General features: G+C 40.4%; 1 protein-coding gene across 1 annotated transcript in view; it reads left to right on the forward strand.

Moving 5' to 3' along the window:
- The window catches only part of LOC109042981 (discoidin domain-containing receptor 2), a 337,676-nt gene that overhangs the window by 283,194 nt on the left and 37,989 nt on the right, over positions 1-16,493 (forward strand). The window contains exon 6 of the mRNA XM_019059980.2: positions 11,265-11,563. Within this exon, the coding sequence (XP_018915525.2) occupies positions 11,265-11,563 (299 nt within the window). The remainder of the gene's footprint in view (positions 1-11,264; positions 11,564-16,493) is intronic.

A 16,493-nucleotide genomic window follows, 5' to 3' on the forward strand; every position in this document is an offset into this window, starting at 1 on the left:
TTTGATTAAAATAGCCCGGATTCTTCCGGCCTTGCCGCAGCGTCGCACAGTGGAATGTCCGATCCGAATTCTCGTCACCGGAAAGTGATCGAAATTCAATATTAAAATTTTGAACCGGAAAAAATTTGCTCAAATAATGTTCGTCAGAGCGTTTGATGAATGTTTTAATTTTGCGCGACAGTATTTAATTAATTTGAAAGTGTTGGGTTTTAAATAGACGTGTGAACATTCCTCCTTTGCTATGCCGGAATATATAGATTTTTCGTATTTTTCGGCATGAATTTGAAAAATGGTGACTGCTTTTTACAATCATACAAGGGTTTTCTATACCGAGTTATTAAAACATCTGAAGTATGCGCGTCGTTGAAAATCTGTCAGGGCCGTTCATCAATGGAATAAATTTTGCAGTGAGGAACTACTATTTTCAACTGATTATAGAAACAACATATGCACCAATAGTCCTATCCATGCAGATCGATTCATTCATGAAAGAAGGTATTGTGGTTTCTCATTGCAAAATTTAATCCGAAAGGCGTTTGTTACTTTAGGGAGAAGAGAATCTCGGACTGCCTGACAATTTCCTATAGAGGAAAATGAAAGAAGGAGACGAGTTTTGAAGAAAGCCTGACGGTTCCTTACATGATAGAACAAATAAAATTTCAGAATTTACCAGTGAAAAACACGTTAAGTGCATAATACCATTCACTGAAGTATGTTTGTCATGCTGCGGGTGATTGAAGCTCAGACAGCTAGAGGCTTTTACAAAATACAAGCATCATCTGACAGTAGGACCTAATAGCTGAAAATTCCTCAAGTTTAAAAGTCGGAGAAGGAGAAAACGGCACTTTTTGCTTGATACATGGTCAAAATTTATCATTCATAAGATTTGGCTATAATGTTAAAAATTCCTAAAAATCATTAAAAATCAACTTTTCGGGGCAGTTGTCTGAGTGATAAGGGAGTCGATTCAAAACAGTTGACATCCTCCTCACCCCCCCCCCCCCCCCATCCGGACTCGCCCTTAATAACCATTCATTAAAATAGAAAATCCCTCCAGGCTTTGCGCGCCTCACTAAAAGCTGCACAACTTTCTTTTCAGTTTTCAGTAAAATGTACCTCAAACGAATCCCTACAAATTCGTTTTCCCCTCGCAATCTAAGCACCCTAAGTCTAGCGGTCGAAGCCGAGCTTTAATCCCATGTGCGCCATGTAAAACTGCAAAACCATAATTCTATCGCGTATGATCTACCACCCCTCCCCCTCCATCCGGGAGTGGGCGCTAATAGCGCGGAGGGGGGGGAGGGCGAGGCAGGGGTCAAGCTATTAAAACACATTCCATGTAAGTAGCGACCACACGAGGCGGATCCCATGATGAATAGCACTGCCGTTCTAAGGAAGAACGCCGCATGGACATTCGAGAGTTGCCAAATTTCCTCCAGCGAAATGTTATTTTTACTGGAGAGTTATGAATATTGCCCCTTGAAATGTTCAGATACTATGGATAAAATTACGATTGAAATCCTGTAAAAAATTGGTAGGTAAATATCCACAAGTTTTCCAGGAATTTCGTGTTTTCTCGAAGGAAATTTGGCAACGCCTAAAGGCTCATACGGCGTTCTTCCTTAGCACGGCAGAGCAGCTCCAAGGATCCTGCAGGGTTATTACATGCCCTAAATCCCTCCCTCCCGGCCCGTCCAGGGATGGCACTGTCCGATGCCCAGCCGGGGCGACAAAGCCACCCTCCGAGGGTGTGGGGGATGGGGGGGAGGCCTCATATCGATAGCCGCGGTATTTTTGGTGTGTCAAAGCTCATTAAAGCGGTAATCATGGCGCCGTAATTATGCCGTGTTGTTGCGGTGCGCGGTGCGGGCGAACAAAGAATTATTGTCCGGGAGAGTTATGATTCACCCTTGTTTAACTTTCGTTTCCGTTCCCATTGATAATGGACCTTTTATCCCCCCTTGGTCCATGTCATTGCCCGTTAGGGTTAAATTTTCGGGCCCCAATCGGCGTGGATTTTAAGGGGGGTGGGGGTTGCAAATATTTTGCAGCCGGAGGAGATTATCTGGGGTGCGATATGAAAACATGAAATTCTGGAAAGAAAGGATGCTGTATGCTGATGTTTTGCGAAATGACACTCCGAATTTTTCTGAAGAATGACTGTGCTACGTTTTGCCACAAGATACCACTAGTTCATGGCCCACCCATAAAACCATCCATTTAGAAAAGCAAGAATGAGCTGTGTATATCCTTCAGCAAAATATAGTCCAATAATTCTCTGGACAAGTATAGTTTCCAAAATGAAACAGGTATTCTGCCGTACTAAGGAAGAACGGCGTATGAACATCCGAGAGTTGCCAAATTTCACTTTATAAAACATGTATTTTAGACGAAAATCATGCACATTTTTATTTGAAATTTTCGGATACTTTCGATTTAAGTGCGAGTGAAATAGCCTGAAAATTTTGAAGAAAAATAGTCACAATTTTCGCGATTATTTAGTTTTTTATCGAAGGAAATTTGGCAACGTCTGAAGGCTCATACGGCGTTCTTCTTTAGCACGGTAGGATTGCAGATTGCAAAATGGATTGAATCATTTTAGTAATAAAATGTTTTGTTGAATAATGGTCAACGATAAAGGCTCAATTTACATGTTTTGTTATCAAATTTTATTTCGGCTCCAAGTCACGAGGAGTCCTTTTTTAGTAGTCCTCTCACTCAGTCAAAGAGGTATTTATCAGATTGAACCGATAGACATTCCCTAATATCTCTCTTGATGTCCTTTGTAAAATAAATGGCATACTCGATCATGACAGGACCCCAATTGGATCCTCTTTCATTGGCTGAATAAGGGTCCAGTCATAAGCAGGTCCCAACTCATTCTCACTAAAAAGCCTCGATAATATGCTGAAACACACACTTTTTTTGAAATCAAAGGAATACGGGAGCAAATTTCGGTACAGATTACTAAGCTGCCTCAATCGGGAGGGAAATAAAAAACTCTCCTTCATTCCCCCTCACTCTCAGCCACTTGTTCTTCTCCAGTCATCAGTGGTTTGGCAATCATGTTTCGTAATGAAGCACGTCAATGCTTTTCTCCACTCCTCTGGCGTGAGGACGTACCTTGATTTCCGCTTGAGCCTCAGAAAGTATGGATTTATATGTAAAACAGGGCTCACGTGGAATGTTAGTTACGCCCTTACGTTAAAGGGATGACGAATTTTTGATGGTCTAAATTATAACTATTGCAATTCTTCAACGAATCCTGAATTTGCGTCAATTTAAACAAACCGCAACCCTTTTACGAGATGTAAAACTCCATGTATAGGTATTTACAACCACAGAAACCACTCCACCCACAATATCGTGAGTCCATAAAATGACTAATTTCACGATATTTTTTTGCGTGATGGCGGTGTTTTAACCTACCCAGTGACGTTGCACGTTTTTATCCCGATTTAATTAAGTTTGAAGCTTGTAATACGTGTAAGTGACACCGTGATGGATATTTGTTGATATGCATGTTTCATATATTTGAAATAACATTGTACACTATGATGAGCTTTAAAAGCATATTTATTCGAGCAACGAAGATCCCCATTTTGTTTTATGAAATTGTGAAGATAATGAAGATTGAATAATTGTTGGATCATCTGTCACGAAAGATTTCGTCGATCAAACTGAAAACATTGAAAAAATGTAGAATGGAGTTTCTGCGTTATTTTTTTGGATGACAGTATACATTGGGTGTAATATTTCTTACAATATTTTGTAAAATCCAGTTTCATTGGGAAGACCCAGGAATCGTATGAACTAAATTTAAGCGAGCGGAGGTAGACGCTCGCGGAAGCTCTCAGCTCCCACGTGAACTTGAAATTTAGTTCGGTTTCCAATTAAAAGTGTTGCTTTGCCTTGGCGTAAGATGTGAGGTTAGGAGGCATGGGGCGCTCGGGGGGAGCGAATGGGTGGGGGCGGGGAATATACGGCTGTCTAATAACAAACGCTTAAGAACCAACCAGCCGCGAACTGCCCCACAATGGGCCAAATTAGGACTGTTGTCGAACAAAGTGGAGGAATTTTGGTGGCTGAACGATTGTTTTTGTATGCTCAACTTCATTAAACATACGCTTTGAAAGTGTTTAAGACTAACGCTCTAATAAATAAACTGAAATACTTAATCGGTTTATGAATGAAGTTACTATTTATCGAAAGAGGGGGCTTAATATCCAATTAGTTCGGCTTTGGAGGAAGCCTCCGCAAGTTCTTGAAATAAAAATCTTGTTGGGATATCAAATGAGGATTCTGGATTGTGCCGGGTTCGATGGAATACGGGATGAACTGTCATTTCCTTGAGAAGATTCGCCAATTTTTCTCCTTCCAACTTCTTTATCTTCATTCAATCGCAATGTGGCAAGTGGATCGCATTCAGCAAAAGGAACCAGCGTGATTGCAGTGTTGTAAAAATGTTGCTTCTTTATAATTATATTAAAAACGCCCCAGAATAGTACATGGTTTTTGCCTCCTACCAAAAAAATATGTTAATTTTAAAGGAAAATAATTGTGTAAATGTTAACACTGTGCACATATGAAGTATTTCTAAAGGTAAAGAGCAAGTTGCTTGACTTTTGAAACACTAAAATCGCGCCTGTTCCTTTCTGCTAAATGCGATCCACTTGTCACATTGCGATTGAATGAAGAGACAGAAGTTGGAAGTTTTATTCCTCGATAAAATTCATAGTTAACACGTGAACCTAACGTAATCTAGGCTAAAATGTAATATTAGCCTCAAGTTTAGATTTCGCTAGAACCATCAGGCCGCTTTTATTATTCAGAATATTTTTCCTCGCCTTTGAATTTTTGACAAGTAAATATGTATGTGACAAGGAGGAACGACCAAGGTAAAATTTTCCCGCGAAAAATCTTTCATATGCATATGTGTGTATAGTTCTGAATGCAAAAATAATTAGTAAGCTTTATCAACAATGGAAAAAAAACACATTGGATCTAGAGCCCAGAGTCTTAAAAACATCGACAAGAAAAAATACTCTTGATTCAATCGGATTTTTGCTTAAATCAAGAACCAAGCCTCCTAATTTGAGCAGATTTCCTTTTGATTTAAGCTTAAATCTGATTGAATCAAGAGTCCTTTTTCTTGTCAATATTTTCAAGAGTCTGGACACCAGATCCAATGTGTGTTTTTTTTTTTTTTTTTTTTTTTTTTTTTTTCCAGTGAATTCTCGTGACACTTCGTGACACGTGGCGGTTTCTTCCCACGAAACTGGGTTCAGTTTTGGCACCCGAAAGACGCGATTTCGGCCCTGGTGCGGCGGGAAACTCGGTGCGGATCGAAAGCTGCGGAGAAAATGAAGAGCTAGTTGGCTCACTGAACCAGATAACCGTTTGATTATTTCACCGGAAACACATGTCTTCCGCCCCCTCCCCGCCACCCCCGCCCCTTCCGCAGCCTCTTTTCTCCGCCACTCTTGACTTCCCCATCTCCGGCTCCTCTTTATATTAATTACTACTAACTTTCACTTTGTAGTTTTCGAGCTCGGCTCACGAGTCCTGGATCCGCGGTTATGTCCGTTAATCGAGTTTCCACTAGGTAGCAATTTGTTTCCCCCCCCCCCTTTCCTTTTCGAGCTCCTTCGTGGAAAAATTCTGTTGCTTTATCTTCCTCCTGCGAGAACAATGGCTGGAAGCAGATAACAAGCACAGAATGGGTCACTAAACCAAGAAAGAATTTCGACTCGCGGATACATTTTTCCGAAGGTAAATTTCGCGTAGCTCACAATATGCACCTTAAAAACGCGAAAAAGTACCCCACATGGAGAGAATAACTTCGCGCGTGGGACCCGAAGTTGAGGTCATGGATATCTGAAGTTTTCGGATCTTGTATCTAAAAACTTGAGGTTCAACTGCCGAAGTTTGGGTCACACTTTTGAAGTGCTTCGATATATACCGAAGGGTTCGGGTCACACATCTACAGTAATCCGGTACGTAGCGAAGTGCTTCAGATGTTTGACTCGAACTTCGGCAGCTCGACCTCAAGTTTTTGAATGCGTGATCAGAAAACTTATGAGATCCATATGACCTCATCTTCGGGTCCCATGCACGAAGATTTTTTGTCCGCCGTGCAGGAAACGCGAAATACGCAGTACGAAAGTCGCAACCTATCCGCCAAAATGCCCCTGTTTCGTGCCGAACCGAATTATATCACCGGCACCAATCAGAAGCGAGCAGGGGTTCCTATGGCCTCTGTCAAACGTCTTTCTACAATAGGAAAGTCGAAACTACATGTATATATATTCAGAATCAAAATATCAAACCTCATTCATGTTATTGGTACTGAGCAAGCAACAATTCCACATTGAAGTACGTTTTATTTTAACAAACATCAGTGGAAAACGAGAGGAGATAACGAATGCTGCGGTACATCACTTGCATTATTTTCCCGTCATTCCAGCGTGTTTAAAATTCCCTCGATTTTTTGAACTTCTTAAAGGCGGGCTTTATTTCCGAGATTTTGACTCCAATATTAGGCAATAAATCACCACGTTATTTACTCAACTGGTATTTTCGGATTATTAAAGTAAAATCACAAGTATCAGTAACCCTTTGATATGATGTAAAATTGTCTTATTGAACGATGCGATGGTTTGTTCATCTCGCACTACAATTTGTCAAGTTTTTAGACTCCTTTCATTTGAACGATAATGTTCAGCGCACACTTTACGCTTTAAAAAATTACAACTGAGAAAAATTTCCAAACAGCCTTTGAAGCACCACAACAAATAAGACAAAGGGAAACTAACACAATATGGGAATAGAGCACAGGAAAGGACGTGCGTTGATGACGGCGCAGATATACAACTATTCGTGCTTGATGGATGTCCGTGTTGCGTCTGCAAAATTGAAGGCGCGATGGCGCGATGCGTGAACTCCCACGGAATGTTCCTTGCTTTTGTCTTGTGTCTAATGTAAGACATCATTTCTCCATCACCACGCTTTTAAATCTCCAGATATCGCAAAGCAGTGAATCGAGTCAATTAGAGAGGTCGGATATGAAATTTTTGACTACAACTGCAAATTTTGGTGTTTTTTTCGTTACATTTTACATTTCAAGGGGTGCTTTCAGGAGAAAACTTCACGAGAAATTCAATGAAACCACTTTCGGAACCTCAAAGTTTAGTACAGACGGAGTTATGAACGTTTGAAGTTTCCAAATTTTGTCCAACCTCTCTTATTGACTCGATCCACTGTGCATCGGTGCAAAGGTATCTTTTTGACGGATCCACAAGTATACGAACTCGCTATTTCCGCGTGAATTACCCGGAATGAAGGTGCCCTCATTATTTTGTGCACCGCAGAATAGCAAAATGCTCTTCTTTCATAAATTATTCGACACGATGAGTTTTGCGGGCGTTCTCATCAATCGACAACCCTGCGCTGCGTTGTTGAGGTCGCGTTTCAAATTGATTGAAATGTGACGCCACTTTTAATGATTCAATTTATGCGGATTTCAAAACCGCGGGGTAGAATTCCGACTCGTAGGTAAGCGCGCATTTGTTTGATAATTCGTCCACATAACGACGTAAAAATTGTTCGATAAGGGCCTTGTTCTCTGTGTTATTCTATGATTTCTAAGGCTCACGAGAAAATAAATATTGCCCTTACGACAACGGATCGACGAATTTCACTCTCCGCAACAGGCTTATCCGACACTGAGGAAACCTCGGCTACGCACTTAGTGTCAATTCACTTTTAGCTCGGAATAAATGAACTGCATCACGCATAAACGGGCAATTTTTTTTCATGCCCGTTTATACAAAGGCAATATATTTTAGAGATTTCGCACTGCCATCCTTTATATGTTGTAACAAGTTGGTTTTTGCAATCGCTAGCGATAGCAATATTCGTCATGGGAACTTTAGCTTCTGGGATATGACAATTTTAAGGTACAGTTCGTTTGCAGTATCTTCAGAATTGAAGGGGCTATGTAATTTTGTGTCAACATCTCTTTTTTAACATTTTTAATTTTTTTTTTCTTTGCATACAAGAAAGCTGTTATTTACCAATTATTTATTTTCGTTGGATTACACATGGTTTTCGGAAGTTAACGCATTTAACTTTCAGTTTCGCTTTTTCGGCGTAAAGTATGATATTTTTACTCTACACATATGCCCGAATACGCATCATAAGTGACCTATGTGCCTCCTAAGTTGCCATTTTTTCATTCAAATAGATGTAACTGAAATGTTCGATGTGCACTATACTACTTTCATGTCATTGCTTTATTTATTTTTTGAAAAAAGAAAATACCATCATTAATTTGGGCGAACAGAGAAAATATACATCAATATTTGGGTCAACATCTCCCTGATTATATAACGGTATATTAGTATTTCTGTATCAAAAAACTTAGCTTTTGTCTTCAGAGATACACTGATTCTAGTCCAAGGCAATTTGTTTTATTGAAAAGACAAAAAAAAAAAAAATTAAAAAAAAAAAAAAAAAAAAAAAAACAACTGAAATGTTAGACATACTATTTTCATGTCTTTCTATTTGTATCAATAGGTACATCTTCCTTAACTTACGAACGTTGAATGCAAATAAACTTTATTGAAAAAAAGAAAATAACGTCATTAATTTGGGGAAACATGTGGCTGATTATATGAAGGAGGTATATTCCAGTATTTTTGTTTAACATATTAACTCACGAGAAAATGTTCGTACATTTATCATCTAGTATTAATTATTTTTTGATGATTGGTCTAAAACATTCAATGCAACCATTAAAAATTAACTCCCATCGCCGGGTATCAAACTCCCGATCACCTATTGCCCGCACCTTATCAAAAACCGGAGCGCCTCAGTCAACTAGGCTATCACGGATCCACGGAGTCCCTAGAAAAAATAGCATTTAAAAGACTCGGACGATGGGCGGGACTTATCACAAGAGTTGTCCTTGAGCGATTCGCGTCTTCGTAGCTCCTGAGATATGAGAAAAATGAGCTAAGCGCCTTTCTCTGTGAGACATTGTTTGCCTATGCTATCATGTGTCTCAAGGTTCATCTCACCATGCATTTGCTATCGCGGCAGTAAGCTGAGGCAATATTTCTGTATTCATGGAATATATCAATCAATCGAGTTCCAATTTTGGCTCATATATCCGTAACGGGTCCTCCAGAGCAGTTTTCCACCTTGCACAATAGTTATAATTTCTTTATTTCTATTTGTAAAATTTGAGGTGGGATAATGGCGGCTTCTCAAGAGCACCGAGGTAGGCGATCTTTTGCACCAACGAACAGAAAACTGATGGCGAAAAATAACCAATCAGAACCTCCCAAAAAAAAGAATTTGCCCAAAATCTGAACTTCGTGGTTCTGCGCAGATTTACCAGTCAGACACGACATCTCAAGGTGGAAAAAAACTCGCTGAAAGCGAATTTTAGCAATCAACACAACTTGACGTAGAGACATGATTGGCTAAAAAATACAACGGTTTTTGATACATCGGAAAATCAACCAAAAATCGGAGACTGGGCGAAACGCTCAAGGTCGCAGAGGTATAGGGAATCCCATAGCGAAAGCAACGGAACGATTCTAATATCATGGGGAACTCCGTTCCCATGACAAAACTTACCTTTTCGGAAGTCAACGTTTAGACTTTCCTAATGATGACAGATGACCAAAAAGTTTGGCCAATAATTTAGCAATCCTAACATAATTTGCAAAAACTTGCTTTTTAATGTGCACACCCCAACTTTTATGTGTCATCGCTACACGGATTCTATTGGATTTTGGATTGCACAAGTAGTCGTTCATCAATCGTTTATGGAGAAGTAGCGTTGACCTTGGAATCTGACTTCATCCTCACCCCTCTAAAATATAAATGACCGGATTTGTGAGAAGGAACCATGTCTTCTCCTTAGCATTTTGAATTATTTAAACCACGTTTTTCTACAAACCTAAGAATTTTCGTCTTGGAACTGCAGAACTAATGTCTCCTTCTTCAATTTTCAAGATTATAGGATCAAATCTGCGCCAAAATTTCCAGATTTTCTTCCTCTATGCGCTTGCTAAAAAATCAGTGGCCAAATTTCGTCGTTCTTTCACATGGAGTGCAACACTGTGAAACATCCATCGATGGGTCCGCACTGCACCACCGACCAATCAAAAGCGCCATAAGCCGGATTTTAGGGCAGTCGAGACTAGTGCTAAGTATATCGATGTGTCTGTCCCTGGGCGGTTGAATCAATTGAACTTCACAGTCAATTGTTTAGGAATTTATTTTGGGCGATGCTCAGAAATTTTTGGGGCTAATCATAGATTTATACCTATCATAGTTGAAGTTATTCTAAGCCAAGGGTTTTCAGTTGTGCGTTGGAAGGACCAACAAAATTCGGCACCACGAAAATTTCCTCTCAGGATATAAGATCTCTTTTATCGGATCCGGTCTCCATTAGAGTGCCTTCATAGGGAGAGTACGGACAACTCGATTTAAGTAGCTCTCAGGGCTCAAAAGGCGACGACGTGAAAAACGAAAATCACCAGAAAAGTGCCGCTGCCAACTGATGCATTTGGAAGATTATTCAATATGGCCGACTGCGCATTGCAAACAAGTGTCTTAAAGGATTAAAACTTTGAAACTACGACAATTTATGCGAAATCAAAGTTTTATTCGTGCTTTTATAATTTTTTATCAGTGTAAATAGTTTAAATATAAAAATTAGTACTACTGCATGGATAATTCGAGTTCATGGGTTGACTCCCCTTTTGGGCCCCGATAGCTACACATGACCTGATCAAATCTAACCTCTAAATTTTCGAGTTGTCCATACTCTCCCTATATACAAGTACTCTAGTCTCCATATTGTTTCTGATTGTAGAGTTTTTCTCAATGTTTTAGCTTTGTGTATCGTTATTTTTTCTGAAGTTTTTACTCTTTCACTGGAAAAAAAACGCATTGGATCTAGAGTCCAGACTCTTGAAAACATTGACAAGAAAAAGGACTCTTGATTCAATCAGATTTACGCTTAAATCAAGAACCATGCCTCTTAATTTGACCGGATTTCCTTTTGATTTTAGCTTAAATCTGATTCAGTCAAGAGTCCTTTTTCTTGTCAATGTTTTCAAGAGTCTGGACTCTAGATCCAATGTGTTTTTTTCCAGTGCTCGTTTTTTTCAATCTTGTTTCTTGTTTACTTAATCGCCCTTAATTTATTTCTAATTTTTAATTTGTAATTAATTTTCTGTTGGCAGAGTACATCGTGAGCTACTCGGCGCCGCAAGGTTCGAACGGGTTGGTGGACCGGAGCTACGACGGGTTCATCGACCGGGGGATCATGCGGGGCGGTCTGGGGCAGCTGACGGACGGGCTCTACGGGACCCCACAGTTCCTCCACGACTCGCGCGACGAGGAATCGGGGAGTCGCTGGGTCGGCTGGCTCAAATCGGCGGATTCGGCCGCCCCCCTCGAACTCATGTTCCAGTTCGAGACCGTCCGAGAATTCATCTCAATGAAGGTTCACGTGGGCCACGTTATGGACGGCGATGTACAGGTAATTACCATCTCCATCCTATTTCGATTGATCACGTTTATGCACTGGAAAAAAAAAAAAAAAAAAAAAAAAAAAAAAAAAAAAAAAAAAAACATTGGATCTAGAGTCCAGACTCTTCAAAACATCGACAAGAAAATGGAATCTTGATTCAATCAGATTTAAGCTTAAATCAAAAGGATTTCCGCTCAAATTAAGAGGCTTGGTTCTTGATTTAAGCTTAAATCTGATTGAATCTAGAGTCCGTTTTCTTGTCAATGTTTTCAAGAGTCTGGACTCTAGATCCAATGTGTTTTTTTTTCCAGTGCGTTTATGCCCAAATCGTTCGCTTCGTATGTATCTCATCCTGGAATTCAGATTAGTTTATCGCGAGTATTTTTTTAGTGCCAAGTAGGTGCGGGATACAGAGTGGGTGGCAGCTGAGAAAATGGAAATCGCTAGGAAGATTTTTGACGAGGAGGAAACTCAGACTCAACTTGAATGATTTCACGAAAAAGAGCTTGATGCAAAAATGGCTTTTTTCGCCCCCCCTCTGGAAGTTCTTCAGACTTTGTCTATTGATTACTCATACTTGAGCGCTTCTTTTCCCAAATTTTCAGACCCCCAAAAAATTTTGGGGGGGAGCTAGAGGGGGTGGAAGTCAAAACCTGTGAACCTCGATATCTCTTGAACAAAGAAAGATATCGAGGTCCGGTTTGGACGAAAAATCGTCTAAAATTGCATACTTTAAGATTCTAAAGGTCGAAATCCCGATATCACATTTTTAAGTCAACATATGTGCTTTTTTCCAGTTTTTAGGTCTAGAAAATTTCTTTTAAACGAAAAATTTACAAAGATTTCAATTTTTTATTTGAACCAAAACCAGTTTTTTAAATTGTTCGTCTTTTTCCGCATCCAACGAGTGGTCCAATAAGCTGGGGAACCAAACGGTTCCGGAGTTATGATCGATTGAAGTTTCCGCTCAACGCGCGCCGACCGATTTTCGCGCGCAAAAAAGTCGGATTTGACTGTTATTAGATCAGATTGAATGTTCAAACTGAGCAAAATGCTTTATTAGGGACTCTTGAGGGTCGATGAGTTCAGAAATTACCGATACTTCCAAAAAATTCACGTTTTTAAAATTGCAGCTTTGGACAGGACCACTGAGCGACCGGTCGGCGCTCAGTGGGCCTCTAAAATAGCGCTCCGGAACTGTAATTTTAAAAACGTAAATTATTTGGAAGTATCTGTAATTTCTGAACTCAGCGACCCTCAAGAGTCCCTATTAAAGCATTTTGCTCAGTTTGAACATTCAATCTGATCTAATAACAGTCAAATCCGACTTTTTTGCGCGCGAAAATCGGTCGGCGCGCGTTGAGCGGAAACTTCAATCGATCATAACTCCGGAACCGTTTGGTTCTCCAGCTTAATGGACCACTCGTTGGATGCGGAAAAAGACGAACAATGTAAAAAACTGGTTTTGGTTCAAATAAAAAATTGAAATCTTTGTAAATTTTTCGTTTAAAAGAAATTTTCTAGACCTAAAAACTGGAAAAAGCACATATGTTGACTTAAAAATGTGATATCGGGATTTCGACCTTTAGAATCTTAAAGTATGCAATTTTAGACGATTTTTTGTCCAAACCGGACCTCGATATCTTTCTTTGTTCAAGAGATATCGAGGTTCACAGGTTTTGACTTCCACCCCTCCTAGCTCCCCCCCCCCAAAAATTTTTTGGGAGTCTGAAAATTTGGGAAAAGAAGCGCTCAAGTATGAGTAAGCAATAGACAAAGTCTGAAGAACTTCCAGAGGGGGGGCGAAAAAAGCCGTTTTTGCATCAAGCTCTTTCCTGATCAGCGATTTTCCCCCGGTAGTATCAAAATTCTTCTTTTTTGCAGTGAAATCTGCAGCGGAATTTGGTTGAAAATTTCAATATTTTATGGACCACTGGACAGAGAGCAAAAATAAGCACTAAAATATAGGTTTTTCCATCGAAGTTTTACTTAAAATACAATGGATGCATTCACGTTTTCAAATCCCGTTCATGCATAAGTGAAGAAATGAATACCAGACCACGTACCTCGTTTGCGGTGTTTAAAAATCTCCGCTCCCATTTTATTTTTTTGGAGGAGGACAAATCAATATCATTCCTTAACGTTTCCACAGAGTTTTCTTCGCCTGGAGAGGAAAAATCGCGGAAATTTTCAAGAATTGATGTTGAGTAGTTTTTCATTTGAAAAAAAGTCATGAAGGAAATGTCATGTTAGGAAGTCCGCAACGTCGCAAGCTGAGGTACGTAGTTTGGTAGTTTCACCGTCGAGATCTACTAAACGTCCAATTCTTGCTCTGCCACTGGAAAAAAAGTCGCTTGGATTTAGAGTGGATGACTTGTATAGAGAATCTTAAAAACATTGACAAGAAAAAATACTCTTCATTCAATCGGACTTATTGCTTGAATCAAAAGGAAATCCGCCGAAATCAAGAGGCTCAGCTCTTCGATATAAGGGAAAATTGGATTGAATCAAGCGTTTTTTTTCTTTTCAATGTTATTAAGGGTCTGGACTCAAGATCCAAGCGACTTTTTTTCCAGTGGTGTCTTGTGGTCTATTAGACAAGCTGCGATTCTGAAAATCTTTCTTTTCAAAAGTCACTGACCGTTGAGAATTTAGTCGGATTAAAGCCATCACCTTAAGATCCAGAAAATCCTTCAAGAATACTCAGAGTAATCCACGGTTAAAGAGGTTCATCTGATGAGCGTATTCAAAGGTTAACGGTTTTTGACTTCCGGCTCCTGGAGGCTAAAAATCGTGATCATGCTGAAATTAAGCTCACGTCGCGAGCACGACGCAAAAAGGCCGGATGAAACCCCGATACGGAGCTTGGAGAACTGCCGTGCTGAGGAAAAACGCCGTATGAACCCTCAGGCGTTGCCAAATTTCCCTTGATAAACCACAAATTTCCTGGTAAATTTATGAATATTTTTCTTTCGATTTCTCAGATAATTTTGTACGCGATTTCACATAAAGTTCTTCAAAATTTCAAGGGAGAATATTCATAACATTCCTAAAAAAATAAACATTTTATCGAAGGAAATGTGGCAACTCTCGAATGTTGATAAGGCGTTCTTCCTGAGCACGGCGGAGAAGCTTTCGAGCTTAATAAAGTTCTCGACGACCGAGACGCAGGTTTCCTTTGATGTCGGCATTATTGATATGATTTTTTCGGATGGATGGAAGCACGGCGCGCGGCGCGCGGAACGGGGAATTAAACGAGCTTGAACTCTTCGCGAAGTTTCGCCGGCGAACAAGACGGGGAGACGGCGTGCCCGGCCCGGGACGTACCTTTTCGGAAATCAAAGAACCGTGAACGGTTCGCGGAAAAACGTCGACGAAACTTTCCGGCCATGAATAGCGGCGGCGGCGGCCAAGTAGCTGGGCCAAATACCGTGAATTTATTCATTGCTTCCTCGAGAAGTTTGGTTGTTTTGTTCCGTGCCAGCTCTTATTCTCGGCTGGACGATTAGCTACATTTGTTGCGGCGTTGTCGGGTGTGAAACCTCTTGAAGGTTTTATCGACCTTTCCGGACCCCTCTCTCTGCTAAAAAATTGTAAAATATAGGATGATGTAGTTACACGGAGAAAAAAACTTCGTGCGTGGGACCCGAAGTTTAGGTCATATGGATCTCTGAATTTTTCGGATTCAGCATATCTGAACACTTTAGGTCTAGCTGTCGAGGTTCGGATCACACATCTGAAACTCCAGTTCTTACGTCTGAAGTACTGTAGATGTGAGAGCCGAACACGGAAAAAACGAGTTTAGGGCTGGTACCTGCACCGAAGGTCCCAGCCCTAACCGGGTAGGTAAAATTGCTTCACCTCCACCGCCATAGGGACAGGCCCGGCGCGCGTAGAGCCCAAATCTACCTGCTTCAGGGTTCAGCCCTACGTGGTAAGAGCTAGACCCTGTCCAGGTAGGGCTGGGCCTTACCCGCGCAGGGCCTGCCCCTGCGGCGGTGGAGGTGAAGCAATTCTAAGGCCCAGCCCTAATCTCGTTTTTTCAGTGAAGTTTTTCGGATGTGAGAACCGAAGTTGTTCGGATGTGAAAACCGAAGTACTTCAGATGTAAGAACTGAAGATTCAGATGTGTGATCCAAACTGTTCAGATGCTCAATCCGAAAACTTCAGAGATCCATATAACCTAAACTTCGGGTCCCACGCACGAAGTTTTTTCCTCCGTGTACATATGTAAATCGCGATTGGTTTGGAATAACGTCCTGGCAGACAACACCATCATTATGTCTCATGTCTAAATTTTTGTTAGCCATGTGCCGAGCAAGCGAAAAACAGATTAAAAAGTAGTTGTATGACCCATAGGTCAGCTTAGTCACCGTCATTGGATCTGAAGTACCTCTAAATATCTAGCTGGATCTTCACATAAAATTATGTGACAAACAATAAAACTTCACACCTGTTGGGGGTCTTGATTTACCATCTAAACTTTTGTGAAACTCTGCTAACGATAGATTTTTCCACTGGTTTTGTCTAAAATAAGACCCTAAACGTAAGGAAAAGTATTTAAGATGTAGATGAGGCTTCAGCGAAGAAGCAGTTAATGAGGAAATCCATTCCTTTATTCAGTCAATAGCAATTGAAATTTCCACACAGAATGACAACTATGCAATGTGTATGTTAACAATACATACTTTCTCATATTAAAATGGTACTTATCCAATTACGACCTTAAAATTAAGAGCCTTTTTGAGCCTAAAAGATGATTTTCAACAAAATAAGTGACACCATCGCATTTTCAGAGAAAATTTAGCCAGATGTATGAGTCAAATCGAAAAGCCCCGACTAAGGATCAGATTTTTCTGGGAAAGTCAAGGTCCGGGAATGGTTATGAGAATTGACGGGAAGTTTCCCGAGAATTCTCCCGGTGGCTCCTCAAAGTGTG

Source organism: Bemisia tabaci, chromosome 6, assembly GCF_918797505.1.
Source record: "Bemisia tabaci chromosome 6, PGI_BMITA_v3".
In the NCBI taxonomy this organism is placed as follows: domain Eukaryota; kingdom Metazoa; phylum Arthropoda; class Insecta; order Hemiptera; family Aleyrodidae; genus Bemisia; species Bemisia tabaci.